General features: G+C 52.7%; 1 protein-coding gene across 5 annotated transcripts in view; it reads right to left on the minus strand.

The window, feature by feature from the left end:
* LOC139408507 (unconventional myosin-XVIIIb-like) overlaps window positions 1-12,500 on the minus strand; it is a 65,287-nt gene that overhangs the window by 15,229 nt on the left and 37,558 nt on the right. For all 5 annotated transcript variants that reach the window (XM_071152479.1, XM_071152478.1, XM_071152477.1 and 2 more), the window contains one exon: window positions 320-430. In XM_071152479.1, the coding sequence (XP_071008580.1) occupies window positions 320-430 (111 nt within the window). The remainder of the gene's footprint in view (window positions 1-319; window positions 431-12,500) is intronic.

Below are 12,500 nucleotides of genomic sequence, written 5' to 3' on the forward strand. Positions count from 1 at the left end.
TGTTTTACAGGACGTAGTGGAACCATGTTCAACAGTTAAACAAAGGAACCAGGTGTTTTATATATGCTTGATGTAGATGATTGATCTCCTCATACTAATCCTGGCTGTCGTAAAACATCTCTATAGTGGTGAGATCAGGGCCGTACAGTACTTAAGTAAAAAATACTTTAATGTACTACTTAAGTCATTTTTTAGGGTATATTGTACTCAAGTATGACATTTGGGTACTTTTTCCACCACTGTTCATAATAAGTTGACAGTCAGTAACTGTTCTAACCTAAGCAGTGGTCCCATTCTGTGGTCAGTAGCTGTCACCTACCCGTCTCTGGGAGGACTTGTGTACGTCCTCTAACTCCTCCTCTTTATCCTCCAGCTCTTTAAGATGAATCTGTTTCATTCTCTCCATCTCCATCTCAAAACGCAGGTGCACCTAGAGGAAGATAGGTGGAAGAAGAGAGGTGGAGAAAGAGGAAGAGGTGGAGAAAGAGGAAGAGAGGGGGGAAGAGGAAGAGAGGTGAAGAAGGAGGAAGAGAAGTGAAGAAAGGAAGAGAGGGGGGAAGAGGAAGAGAGATGGAGAAAGAGGAAGAGAGATGGAGAAAGAGGAAGAGAGGGGGAAGAGGAAGAGAGGTGGAGAAAGAGAGGGGGAAGAGGAAGAGAGGTGGAGAAAGAGGAAGAGGTGGAAGAAGAGAGGTGGAGAAAGAGGAAGAGAGGTGGAGAAAAAGGAAGAGAGGGGGAAGAGGAAGAGAGGTGGAGAAAGAGAGGGGGGAAGAGGAAGAGAGGTGGAGAAAGAGGAAGAGAGGTGGAGAAAGAGGAAGAGAGGTGGAGAAAGAGGAAGAGAGATGGAGAAAGAGGAAGAGAGATGGAGAAAGGGAAGAGAGGTGGAGAAAGAGGAAGAGAGGTGGAGAAAGAGGAAGAGAGATGGAGAAGAGGAAGAGAGGGGGAAGAGGAAGAGAGGTGGAGAAAGAGGAAGAGAGGGGTGAGGGGAAGAGAGGTGGAGAAAGGGGAAGAGATGTGGAGAAAGAGGAAGAGAGGGGGAAGAGGAAGAGAGGTGGAGAAAGAGGAAGAGAGATGGAGAAGAGGAAGAGAGGGGGAAGAGGAAGAGAGGCGGAGAAAGAGGAAGAGAGGTGGAGAAAGAGGAAGTGAGGTGGAGAAGAGGAAGAGAGATGGAGAAAGAGGCAGAGAGGTGGAGAAAGAGGAAGTGAGGTGGAGAAGAGGAAGAGAGGTGGAGAAAGAGGAAGAGAGGGGGGAGAGGAAGAGAGGTGGAGAAAGAGGCAGAGAGGTGGAGAAAGAGGAAGAGAGGGGGGAGAAGAGGAAGAGGGGGAAGAGAAAGAGAGGTGGAGAGAAAGAGGAAGAGAGGGGGAGAGGAAGAGAGGTGGAGAAGAGGAAGAGAGGTGGAGAAAGAGGCAGAGAGGTGGAGAAAGAGGAAGAGAGGTGGAGAAGAGGAAGAGAGGGGGAAGAGGAAGAGAGGTGGAGAAGAGGAAGAGAGGGGGGAGAGGAAGAGAGGTGGAGAAAGAGGAAGAGAGGGGGAGAGGAAGAGAGGTGGAGAAAGGGAAGAGAGGGGTGAGGGGAAGAGAGGCGGAGAAAGAGGAAGAGAGGTGGAGAAAGAGGAAGAGATGTGGAGAAAGAGAGGGGGGAAGAGGAAGAGAGGTGGAGAAAGAGGAAGAGAGGTGGAGAAAGAGGAAGAGAGGTGGAGAAAGAGGAAGAGAGATGGAGAAAGAGGAAGAGAGATGGAGAAAGGGAAGAGAGGTGGAGAAAGAGGAAGAGAGGTGGAGAAAGAGGAAGAGAGATGGAGAAGAGGAAGAGAGGGGGAAGAGGAAGAGAGGTGGAGAAAGAGGAAGAGAGGGGTGAGGGGAAGAGAGGCGGAGAAAGAGGAAGAGAGGTGGAGAAAGAGGAAGTGAGGTGGAGAAGAGGAAGAGAGATGGAGAAAGAGGTAGAGAGGTGGAGAAAGAGGAAGTGAGGTGGAGAAGAGGAAGAGAGGTGGAGAAAGAGGAAGAGAGGGGGAGAGGAAGAGAGGTGGAGAAAGAGGCAGAGAGATGGAGAAAGAGGCAGAGAGGTGGAGAAAGAGGAAGTGAGGTGGAGAAGAGGAAGAGAGGTGGAGAAAGAGGAAGAGAGGGGGGAGAGGAAGAGAGGTGGAGAAAGAGGCAGAGAGGTGGAGAAAGAGGAAGAGAGGGGGGAGAAGAGGAAGAGGGGGAAGAGAAAGAGAGGTGGAGAAAGAGGAAGAGAGGGGGAGAGGAAGAGAGGTGGAGAAGAGGAAGAGAGGTGGAGAAAGAGGCAGAGAGGTGGAGAAAGAGGAAGAGAGGTGGAGAAGAGGAAGAGAGGGGGAAGAGGAAGAGAGGTGGAGAAGAGGAAGAGAGGGGGAGAGGAAGAGAGGTGGAGAAAGAGGAAGAGAGGTGGAGAAAGAGGAAGTGAGGTGGAGAAGAGGAAGAGAGATGGAGAAAGAGGCAGAGAGGTGGAGAAAGAGGAAGTGAGGTGGAGAAAGAGGAAGAGAGGGGGGAGAGGAAGAGAGGTGGAGAAAGAGGCAGAGAGATGGAGAAAGAGGCAGAGAGGTGGAGAAAGAGGAAGTGAGGTGGAGAAGAGGAAGAGAGGTGGAGAAAGAGGAAGAGAGGGGGGAGAGGAAGAGAGGTGGAGAAAGAGGCAGAGAGGTGGAGAAAGAGGAAGAGAGGGGGGAGAAGAGGAAGAGGGGGAAGAGAAAGAGAGGTGGAGAAAGAGGAAGAGAGGGGGAGAGGAAGAGAGGTGGAGAAGAGGAAGAGAGGTGGAGAAAGAGGCAGAGAGGTGGAGAAAGAGGAAGAGAGGTGGAGAAGAGAAAGAGAGGGGGAAGAGGAAGAGAGGTGGAGAAGAGGAAGAGAGGGGGGAGAGGAAGAGAGGTGGAGAAAGAGGAAGAGAGGGGGAGAGGAAGAGAGGTGGAGAAAGGGAAGAGAGGTGGAGAAAGAGGAAGAGAGGGCGGAGAGGAAGAGAGGTGGAGAAAGGGAAGAGAGGGGGAGAGAAAGAGAGGTGGAGAAAGAGGAAGAGATGTGGAGAAAGGGAAGAGAGGGGGGAGAGAAAGAGAGGTGGAGAAGAGGAAGAGAGGGGGAAGAGGAAGGGAGGTGGAGAAAGAGGAAGAGAGGGGGAGAAGAGGAAGAGGGGGAAGAGAAAGAGAGGTGGAGAAAGAGGAAGAGAGGGGGAAGAGGAAGAGAGGTGGAGAAAGAGGCAGAGAGGTGGAGAAAGAGGAAGAGAGGTGGAGAAGAGGAAGAGAGGGGGAAGAGGAAGAGAGGTGGAGAAAGAGGAAGAGAGGGGGAGAGGAAGAGAGGTAAAGAAGAGGAAGAGAGGTGGAGAAAGAGGCAAAGAGGTGGAGAAAGAGGAAGAGAGGTGGAGAAGAGGAAGAGATGGGGAAGAGGAAGAGATGGGGAAGAGGAAGAGAGGTGGAGAAAGAGGAAGAGAGGGGGGAGAGGAAGAGAGGTGGAGAAAGAGGAAGAGAGGGGGAAAGGAAGAGAGGTGGAGAAAGAGGAAGAGAGGTGGAGAAAGGGAAGAGAGGTGGAGAAAGAGGAAGAGAGGTGGAGAAAGAGGAAGAGAGGGGGGAAAAGGAAAAGAGGTGGAGAAAGAGAAAGAGAGATGGAGAAGAGGAAGAGAGGTGGAGAAGAGGAAGAGATGGGGGAGAGGAAGAGAGGTGGGGAAGAGGAAGAGAGGTGGAGAAAGAGGAAGAGAGATGGAGAAAGAGGAAGAGAGATGGAGAAAGGGAAGAGAGGTGGAGAAAGAGGAAGAGAGGTGGAGAAAGAGGAAGAGAGATGGAGAAGAGGAAGAGAGGGGGAAGAGGAAGAGAGGTGGAGAAAGAGGAAGAGAGGGGTGAGGGGAAGAGAGGTGGAGAAAGGGGAAGAGAGGTGGAGAAAGAGGAAGAGAGGGGGAAGAGGAAGAGAGGTGGAGAAAGAGGAAGAGAGATGGAGAAGAGGAAGAGAGGGGGAAGAGGAAGAGAGGCGGAGAAAGAGGAAGAGAGGTGGAGAAAGAGGAAGTGAGGTGGAGAAGAGGAAGAGAGATGGAGAAAGAGGCAGAGAGGTGGAGAAAGAGGAAGTGAGGTGGAGAAGAGGAAGAGAGGTGGAGAAAGAGGAAGAGAGGGGGGAGAGGAAGAGAGGTGGAGAAAGAGGCAGAGAGGTGGAGAAAGAGGAAGAGAGGGGGAGAAGAGGAAGAGGGGGAAGAGAAAGAGAGGTGGAGAAAGAGGAAGAGAGGGGGAGAGGAAGAGAGGTGGAGAAGAGGAAGAGAGGTGGAGAAAGAGGCAGAGAGGTGGAGAAAGAGGAAGAGAGGTGGAGAAGAGGAAGAGAGGGGGAAGAGGAAGAGAGGTGGAGAAGAGGAAGAGAGGGGGAGAGGAAGAGAGGTGGAGAAAGAGGAAGAGAGGGGGAGAGGAAGAGAGGTGGAGAAATGGAAGAGAGGGGGGAGAGAAAGAGAGGTGGAGAAAGAGGAAGAGATGTGGAGAAAGAGAGGGGGGAAGAGGAAGAGAGGTGGAGAAAGAGGAAGAGAGGTGGAGAAAGAGGAAGAGAGGTGGAGAAAGAGGAAGAGAGATGGAGAAAGAGGAAGAGAGATGGAGAAAGGGAAGAGAGGTGGAGAAAGAGGAAGAGAGGTGGAGAAAGAGGAAGAGAGATGGAGAAGAGGAAGAGAGGGGGAAGAGGAAGAGAGGTGGAGAAAGAGGAAGAGAGGGGTGAGGGGAAGAGAGGCGGAGAAAGAGGAAGAGAAGTGGAGAAAGAGGAAGTGAGGTGGAGAAGAGGAAGAGAGATGGAGAAAGAGGCAGAGAGGTGGAGAAAGAGGAAGTGAGGTGGAGAAGAGGAAGAGAGGTGGAGAAAGAGGAAGAGAGGGGGGAGAGGAAGAGAGGTGGAGAAAGAGGCAGAGAGATGGAGAAAGAGGCAGAGAGGTGGAGAAAGAGGAAGTGAGGTGGAGAAGAGGAAGAGAGGTGGAGAAAGAGGAAGAGAGGGGGAGAGGAAGAGAGGTGGAGAAAGAGGCAGAGAGGTGGAGAAAGAGGAAGAGAGGGGGGAGAAGAGGAAGAGGGGGAAGAGAAAGAGAGGTGGAGAAAGAGGAAGAGAGGGGGAGAGGAAGAGAGGTGGAGAAGAGGAAGAGAGGTGGAGAAAGAGGCAGAGAGGTGGAGAAAGAGGAAGAGAGGTGGAGAAGAGGAAGAGAGGGGGAAGAGGAAGAGAGGTGGAGAAGAGGAAGAGAGGGGGGAGAGGAAGAGAGGTGGAGAAAGAGGAAGAGAGGGGGAGAGGAAGAGAGGTGGAGAAAGGGAAGAGAGGTGGAGAAAGAGGAAGAGAGGGCGGAGAGGAAGAGAGGTGGAGAAAGGGAAGAGAGGGGGGAGAGAAAGAGAGGTGGAGAAAGAGGAAGAGATGTGGAGAAAGGGAAGAGAGGGGGGAGAGAAAGAGAGGTGGAGAAGAGGAAGAGAGGGGGAAGAGGAAGGGAGGTGGAGAAAGAGGAAGAGAGGGGGGAGAAGAGGAAGAGGGGGAAGAGAAAGAGAGGTGGAGAAAGAGGAAGAGAGGGGGAAGAGGAAGAGAGGTGGAGAAAGAGGCAGAGAGGTGGAGAAAGAGGAAGAGAGGTGGAGAAGAGGAAGAGAGGGGGAAGAGGAAGAGAGGTGGAGAAAGAGGAAGAGAGGGGGAGAGGAAGAGAGGTAATGAAGAGGAAGAGAGGTGGAGAAAGAGGCAAAGAGGTGGAGAAAGAGGAAGAGAGGTGGAGAAGAGGAAGAGATGGGGAAGAGGAAGAGATGGGGAAGAGGAAGAGAGGTGGAGAAAGAGGAAGAGAGGGGGGAGAGGAAGAGAGGTGGAGAAAGAGGAAGAGAGGGGGAAAGGAAGAGAGGTGGAGAAAGAGGAAGAGAGGTGGAGAAAGGGAAGAGAGGTGGAGAAAGAGGAAGAGAGGTGGAGAAAGAGGAAGAGAGGGGGGAAAAGGAAAAGAGGTGGAGAAAGAGAAAGAGAGATGGAGAAGAGGAAGAGAGGTGGAGAAGAGGAAGAGATGGGGGAGAGGAAGAGAGGTGGGGAAGAGGAAGAAAGGTGGAGAAAGAGGCAGAGAGGTGGAGAAAGAGGAAGAGAGGTGGAGAGGAGGAAGAGGGGGGAAGAGGAAAAGAGGTGGAGAAAGAGGAAGAGAGGTGGAGAAAGAGGAAGAGAGGGGGAGAGGAAGGGAGGTGGAGAAAGAGGAAGAGAGGTGGAGAAAGGGAAGAGAGGTGGAGAAAGAGGAAGAGAGGTGGAGAAAGAGGAAGAGAGGTGGAGAAAGAGGAAGAGAGGTGGAGAAAGAGGAAGAGAGGGGGAAGAGGAAGGGAGGTGGAGAAAGAGGAAGAGAGGTGGAGAAAGGGAAGAGAGGTGGAGAAAGAGGAAGAGAGGTGGAAAAAGAGGAGGAGAGGGGGGAAGAGGAAGAGAGGTGGAGAAAGAGGAAGAGAGATGGAGAAGAGGAAGAGAGGTGGAGAAGAGGAAGAGATGGGGGAGAGGAAGAGAGGTGGAGAAGAGGAAGAGAGGTGGAGAAAGAGGCAGAGAGGTGGAGAAAGAGGAAGAGAGGGGGGAGAAGAGGAAGAGGGGGAAGAGAAAGAGAGGTGGAGAAAGAGGAAGAGAGGGGGAGAGGAAGAGAGGTGGAGAAGAGGAAGAGAGGTGGAGAAAGAGGCAGAGAGGTGGAGAAAGAGGAAGAGAGGTGGAGAAGAGGAAGAGAGGGGGAAGAGGAAGAGAGGTGGAGAAGAGGAAGAGAGGGGGAGAGGAAGAGAGGTGGAGAAAGAGGAAGAGAGGGGGAGAGGAAGAGAGGTGGAGAAAGGGAAGAGAGGGGGGAGAGAAAGAGAGGTGGAGAAAGAGGAAGAGATGTGGAGAAAGAGAGGGGGGAAGAGGAAGAGAGGTGGAGAAAGAGGAAGAGAGGTGGAGAAAGAGGAAGAGAGGTGGAGAAAGAGGAAGAGAGATGGAGAAAGAGGAAGAGAGATGGAGAAAGGGAAGAGAGGGGGAGAGAAAGAGAGGTGGAGAAAGAGGAAGAGATGTGGAGAAAGAGAGGGGGGAAGAGGAAGAGAGGTGGAGAAAGAGGAAGAGAGGTGGAGAAAGAGGAAGAGAGGTGGAGAAAGAGGAAGAGAGATGGAGAAAGAGGAAGAGAGATGGAGAAAGGGAAGAGAGGTGGAGAAAGAGGAAGAGAGGTGGAGAAAGAGGAAGAGAGATGGAGAAGAGGAAGAGAGGGGGAAGAGGAAGAGAGGTGGAGAAAGAGGAAGAGAGGGGTGAGGGGAAGAGAGGTGGAGAAAGGGGAAGAGAGGTGGAGAAAGAGGAAGAGAGGGGGAAGAGGAAGAGAGGTGGAGAAAGAGGAAGAGAGATGGAGAAGAGGAAGAGAGGGGGAAGAGGAAGAGAGGCGGAGAAAGAGGAAGAGAGGTGGAGAAAGAGGAAGTGAGGTGGAGAAGAGGAAGAGAGATGGAGAAAGAGGCAGAGAGGTGGAGAAAGAGGAAGTGAGGTGGAGAAGAGGAAGAGAGGTGGAGAAAGAGGAAGAGAGGGGGAGAGGAAGAGAGGTGGAGAAAGAGGCAGAGAGGTGGAGAAAGAGGAAGAGAGGGGGAGAAGAGGAAGAGGGGGAAGAGAAAGAGAGGTGGAGAAAGAGGAAGAGAGGGGGAGAGGAAGAGAGGTGGAGAAGAGGAAGAGAGGTGGAGAAAGAGGCAGAGAGGTGGAGAAAGAGGAAGAGAGGTGGAGAAGAGGAAGAGAGGGGGAAGAGGAAGAGAGGTGGAGAAGAGGAAGAGAGGGGGGGAGAGGAAGAGAGGTGGAGAAAGAGGAAGAGAGGGGGAGAGGAAGAGAGGTGGAGAAAGGGAAGAGAGGGGGGAGAGAAAGAGAGGTGGAGAAAGAGGAAGAGATGTGGAGAAAGAGAGGGGGGAAGACGAAGAGAGGTGGAGAAAGAGGAAGAGAGGTGGAGAAAGAGGAAGAGAGGTGGAGAAAGAGGAAGAGAGATGGAGAAAGAGGAAGAGAGATGGAGAAAGGGAAGAGAGGTGGAGAAAGAGGAAGAGAGGTGGAGAAAGAGGAAGAGAGATAGAGAAGAGGAAGAGAGGGGGAAGAGGAAGAGAGGTGGAGAAAGAGGAAGAGAGGGGTGAGGGGAAGAGAGGCGGAGAAAGAGGAAGAGAGGTGGAGAAAGAGGAAGTGAGGTGGAGAAGAGGAAGAGAGATGGAGAAAGAGGCAGAGAGGTGGAGAAAGAGGAAGTGAGGTGGAGAAGAGGAAGAGAGGTGGAGAAATAGGAAGAGAGGGGGGAGAGGAAGAGAGGTGGAGAAAGAGGCAGAGAGATGGAGAAAGAGGCAGAGAGGTGGAGAAAGAGGAAGTGAGGTGGAGAAGAGGAAGAGAGGTGGAGAAAGAGGAAGAGAGGGGGAGAGGAAGAGAGGTGGAGAAAGAGGCAGAGAGGTGGAGAAAGAGGAAGAGAGGGGGAGAAGAGGAAGAGGGGGAAGAGAAAGAGAGGTGGAGAAAGAGGAAGAGAGGGGGAGAGGAAGAGAGGTGGAGAAGAGGAAGAGAGGTGGAGAAAGAGGCAGAGAGGTGGAGAAAGAGGAAGAGAGGGGGGAGAAGAGGAAGAGGGGGAAGAGAAAGAGAGGTGGAGAAAGAGGAAGAGAGGGGGAGAGGAAGAGAGGTGGAGAAGAGGAAGAGAGGTGGAGAAAGAGGCAGAGAGGTGGAGAAAGAGGAAGAGAGGTGGAGAAGAGGAAGAGAGGGGGACGAGGAAGAGAGGTGGAGAAGAGGAAGAGAGGGGGAGAGGAAGAGAGGTGGAGAAAGAGGAAGAGAGGGGGAGAGGAAGAGAGGTGGAGAAAGGGAAGAGAGGTGGAGAAAGAGGAAGAGAGGGCGGAGAGGAAGAGAGGTGGAGAAAGGGAAGAGAGGGGGGAGAGAAAGAGAGGTGGAGAAAGAGGAAGAGATGTGGAGAAAGGGAAGAGAGGGGGGAGAGAAAGAGAGGTGGAGAAGAGGAAGAGAGGGGGAAGAGGAAGGGAGGTGGAGAAAGAGGAAGAGAGGGGGGAGAAGAGGAAGAGGGGGAAGAGAAAGAGAGGTGGAGAAAGAGGAAGAGAGGGGGAAGAGGAAGAGAGGTGGAGAAAGAGGCAGAGAGGTGGAGAAAGAGGAAGAGAGGTGGAGAAGAGGAAGAGAGGGGGAAGAGGAAGAGAGGTGGAGAAAGAGGAAGAGAGGGGGAGAGGAAGAGAGGTAAAGAAGAGGAAGAGAGGTGGAGAAAGAGGCAAAGAGGTGGAGAAAGAGGAAGAGAGGTGGAGAAGAGGAAGAGATGGGGAAGAGGAAGAGATGGGGAAGAGGAAGAGAGGTGGAGAAAGAGGAAGAGAGGGGGAGAGGAAGAGAGGTGGAGAAAGAGGAAGAGAGGGGGAAAGGAAGAGAGGTGGAGAAAGAGGAAGAGAGGTGGAGAAAGGGAAGAGAGGTGGAGAAAGAGGAAGAGAGGTGGAGAAAGAGGAAGAGAGGGGGGAAAAGGAAAAGAGGTGGAGAAAGAGAAAGAGAGATGGAGAAGAGGAAGAGAGGTGGAGAAGAGGAAGAGATGGGGGAGAGGAAGAGAGGTGGGGAAGAGGAAGAGAGGTGGAGAAAGAGGCAGAGAGGTGGAGAAAGAGGAAGAGAGGTGGAGAGGAGGAAGAGGGGGAAGAGGAAAAGAGGTGGAGAAAGAGGAAGAGAGGGGGAGAGGAAGAGAGGTGGAGAAAGGGAAGAGAGGTGGAGAAAGAGGAAGAGATGTGGGGAGAGGAAGAGAGGTGGAGAAAGGGAAGAGAGGGGGGAGAGAAAGAGAGGTGGAGAAAGAGGAAGAGATGTGGAGAAGGGGAAGAGAGGGGGAGAGAAAGAGAGGTGGAGAAGAGGAAGAGAGGGGGAAGAGGAAGGGAGGTGGAGAAAGAGGAAGAGAGGTGGAGAAAGGGAAGAGAGGTGGAGAAAGAGGAAGAGAGGTGGAGAAAGAGGAAGAGAGGGGGGAAGAGGAAGAGAGGTGGAGAAAGAGGAAGAGAGATGGAGAAGAGGAAGAGAGGTGGAGAAGAGGAAGAGATGGGGGAGAGGAAGAGAGGTGGAGAAGAGGAAGAGAGGTGGAGAAAGAGGCAGAGAGGTGGAGAAAGAGGAAGAGAGGTGGAGAGGAGGAAGAGGGGGGAAGAGGAAGAGATGTGGAGAAAGAGGAAGAGAGGGGGGAGAGGAAGAGAGGTGGAGAAAGGGAAGAGAGGTGGAGAAATAGGAAGAGAGGTGGGGAGAGGAAGAGAGGTGGAGAAAGGGAAGAGGGGGAGAGAAAGAGAGGTGGAGAAAGAGGAAGAGATGTGGAGAAGGGGAAGAGAGGGGGGAGAGAAAGAGAGGTGGAGAAGAGGAAGAGAGGGGGAAGAGGAAGGGAGATGGAGAAAGAGGAAGAGAGGTGGAGAAAGGGAAGAGAGGTGGAGAAAGAGGAAGAGAGGTGGAGAAAGAGGAAGAGAGGGGGAAGAGGAAGGGAGGTGGAGAAAGGGAAGAGAGGTGGAGAAAGAGGAAGAGAGGTGGAAAAAGAGGAAGAGAGGGGGAAGAGGAAGAGAGGTGGAGAAAGAGGAAGAGAGATGGAGAAGAGGAAGAGAGGTGGAGAAGAGGAAGAGATGGGGGAGAGGAAGAGAGGTGGAGAAGAGGAAGAGAGGTGGAGAAAGAGGCAGAGAGGTGGAGAAAGAGGAAGAGAGGTGGAGAGGAGGAAGAGGGGGAAGAGGAAGAGAGGTGGAGAAAGAGGAAGAGAGGGGGAGAGGAAGAGAGGTGGAGAGGAGGAAGAGGGGGAAGAGGAAGAGAGGTGGAGAAAGAGGAAGAGAGGGGGAGAGGAAGAGAGGTGGAGAAAGGGAAGAGAGGTGGAGAAAGAGGCAAAGAGGTGGAGAAAGAGGAAGAGAGGTGGAGAAGAGGAAGAGATGGGGAAGAGGAAGAGATGGGGAAGAGGAAGAGAGGTGGAGAAAGAGGAAGAGAGGTGGAGAAAGGGAAGAGAGGTGGAGAAAGAGGAAGAGAGGTGGAGAAAGAGGAAGAGAGGGGGGAAGAGGAAGAGAGGTGGAGAAAGAGGAAGAGAGATGGAGAAGAGGAAGAGAGGTGGAGAAGAGGAAGAGATGGGGGAGAGGAAGAGAGGTGGAGAAGAGGAAGAGAGGTGGAGAAAGAGGCAGAGAGGTGGAGAAAGAGGAAGAGAGGTGGAGAGGAGGAAGAGGGGGGAAGAGGAAGAGATGTGGAGAAAGAGGAAGAGAGGGGGAGAGGAAGAGAGGTGGAGAAAGGGAAGAGAGGTGGAGAAATAGGACGAGAGGTGGGGAGAGGAAGAGAGGTGGAGAAAGGGAAGAGGGGGGAGAGAAAGAGAGGTGGAGAAAGAGGAAGAGATGTGGAGAAGGGGAAGAGAGGGGGAGAGAAAGAGAGGTGGAGAAGAGGAAGAGAGGGGGAAGAGGAAGGGAGATGGAGAAAGAGGAAGAGAGGTGGAGAAAGGGAAGAGAGGTGGAGAAAGAGGAAGAGAGGTGGAGAAAGAGGAAGAGAGGGGGAAGAGGAAGGGAGGTGGAGAAAGGGAAGAGAGGTGGAGAAAGAGGAAGAGAGGTGGAAAAAGAGGAAGAGAGGGGGGAAGAGGAAGAGAGGTGGAGAAAGAGGAAGAGAGATGGAGAAGAGGAAGAGAGGTGGAGAAGAGGAAGAGATGGGGGAGAGGAAGAGAGGTGGAGAAGAGGAAGAGAGGTGGAGAAAGAGGCAGAGAGGTGGAGAAAGAGGAAGAGAGGTGGAGAGGAGGAAGAGGGGGAAGAGGAAGAGAGGTGGAGAAAGAGGAAGAGAGGGGGGAGAGGAAGAGAGGTGGAGAGGAGGAAGAGGGGGGAAGAGGAAGAGAGGTGGAGAAAGAGGAAGAGAGGGGGGAGAGGAAGAGAGGTGGAGAAAGGGAAGAGAGGTGGAGAAAGAGGCAAAGAGGTGGAGAAAGAGGAAGAGAGGTGGAGAAGAGGAAGAGATGGGGAAGAGGAAGAGATGGGGAAGAGGAAGAGAGGTGGAGAAAGAGGAAGAGAGGGGGAGAGGAAGAGAGGTAAAGAAGAGGAAGAGAGGTGGAGAAAGAGGCAAAGAGGTGGATAAAGAGGAAGAGAGGTGGAGAAGAGGAAGAGATGGGGAAGAGGAAGAGATGGGGAAGAGGAAGAGAGGTGGAGAAAGAGGAAGAGAGGGGGGAGAGGAAGAGAGGTGGAGAAAGAGGAAGAGAGGGGGAAAGGAAGAGAGGTGGAGAAAGAGGAAGAGAGATGGAGAAGAGGAAGAGAGGTGGAGAAGAGGAAGAGATGGGGGAGAGGAAGAGAGGTGGAGAAGAGGAAGAGAGGTGGAGAAAGAGGCAGAGAGGTGGAGAAAGAGGAAGAGAGGTGGAGAGGAGGAAGAGGGGGGAAGAGGAAGAGATGTGGAGAAAGAGGAAGAGAGGGGGGAGAGGAAGAGAGGTGGAGAAAGGGAAGAGAGGTGGAGAAATAGGAAGAGAGGTGGGGAGAGGAAGAGAGGTGGAGAAAGGGAAGAGGGGGGAGAGAAAGAGAGGTGGAGAAAGAGGAAGAGATGTGGAGAAGGGGAAGAGAGGGGGAGAGAAAGAGAGGTGGAGAAGAGGAAGAGAGGGGGAAGAGGAAGGGAGATGGAGAAAGAGGAAGAGAGGTGGAGAAAGGG

The sequence above is a fragment of the Oncorhynchus clarkii genome, chromosome 5 (genome assembly GCF_045791955.1).
Source record: "Oncorhynchus clarkii lewisi isolate Uvic-CL-2024 chromosome 5, UVic_Ocla_1.0, whole genome shotgun sequence".
Classification (NCBI taxonomy): Eukaryota; Metazoa; Chordata; class Actinopteri; order Salmoniformes; family Salmonidae; genus Oncorhynchus; species Oncorhynchus clarkii.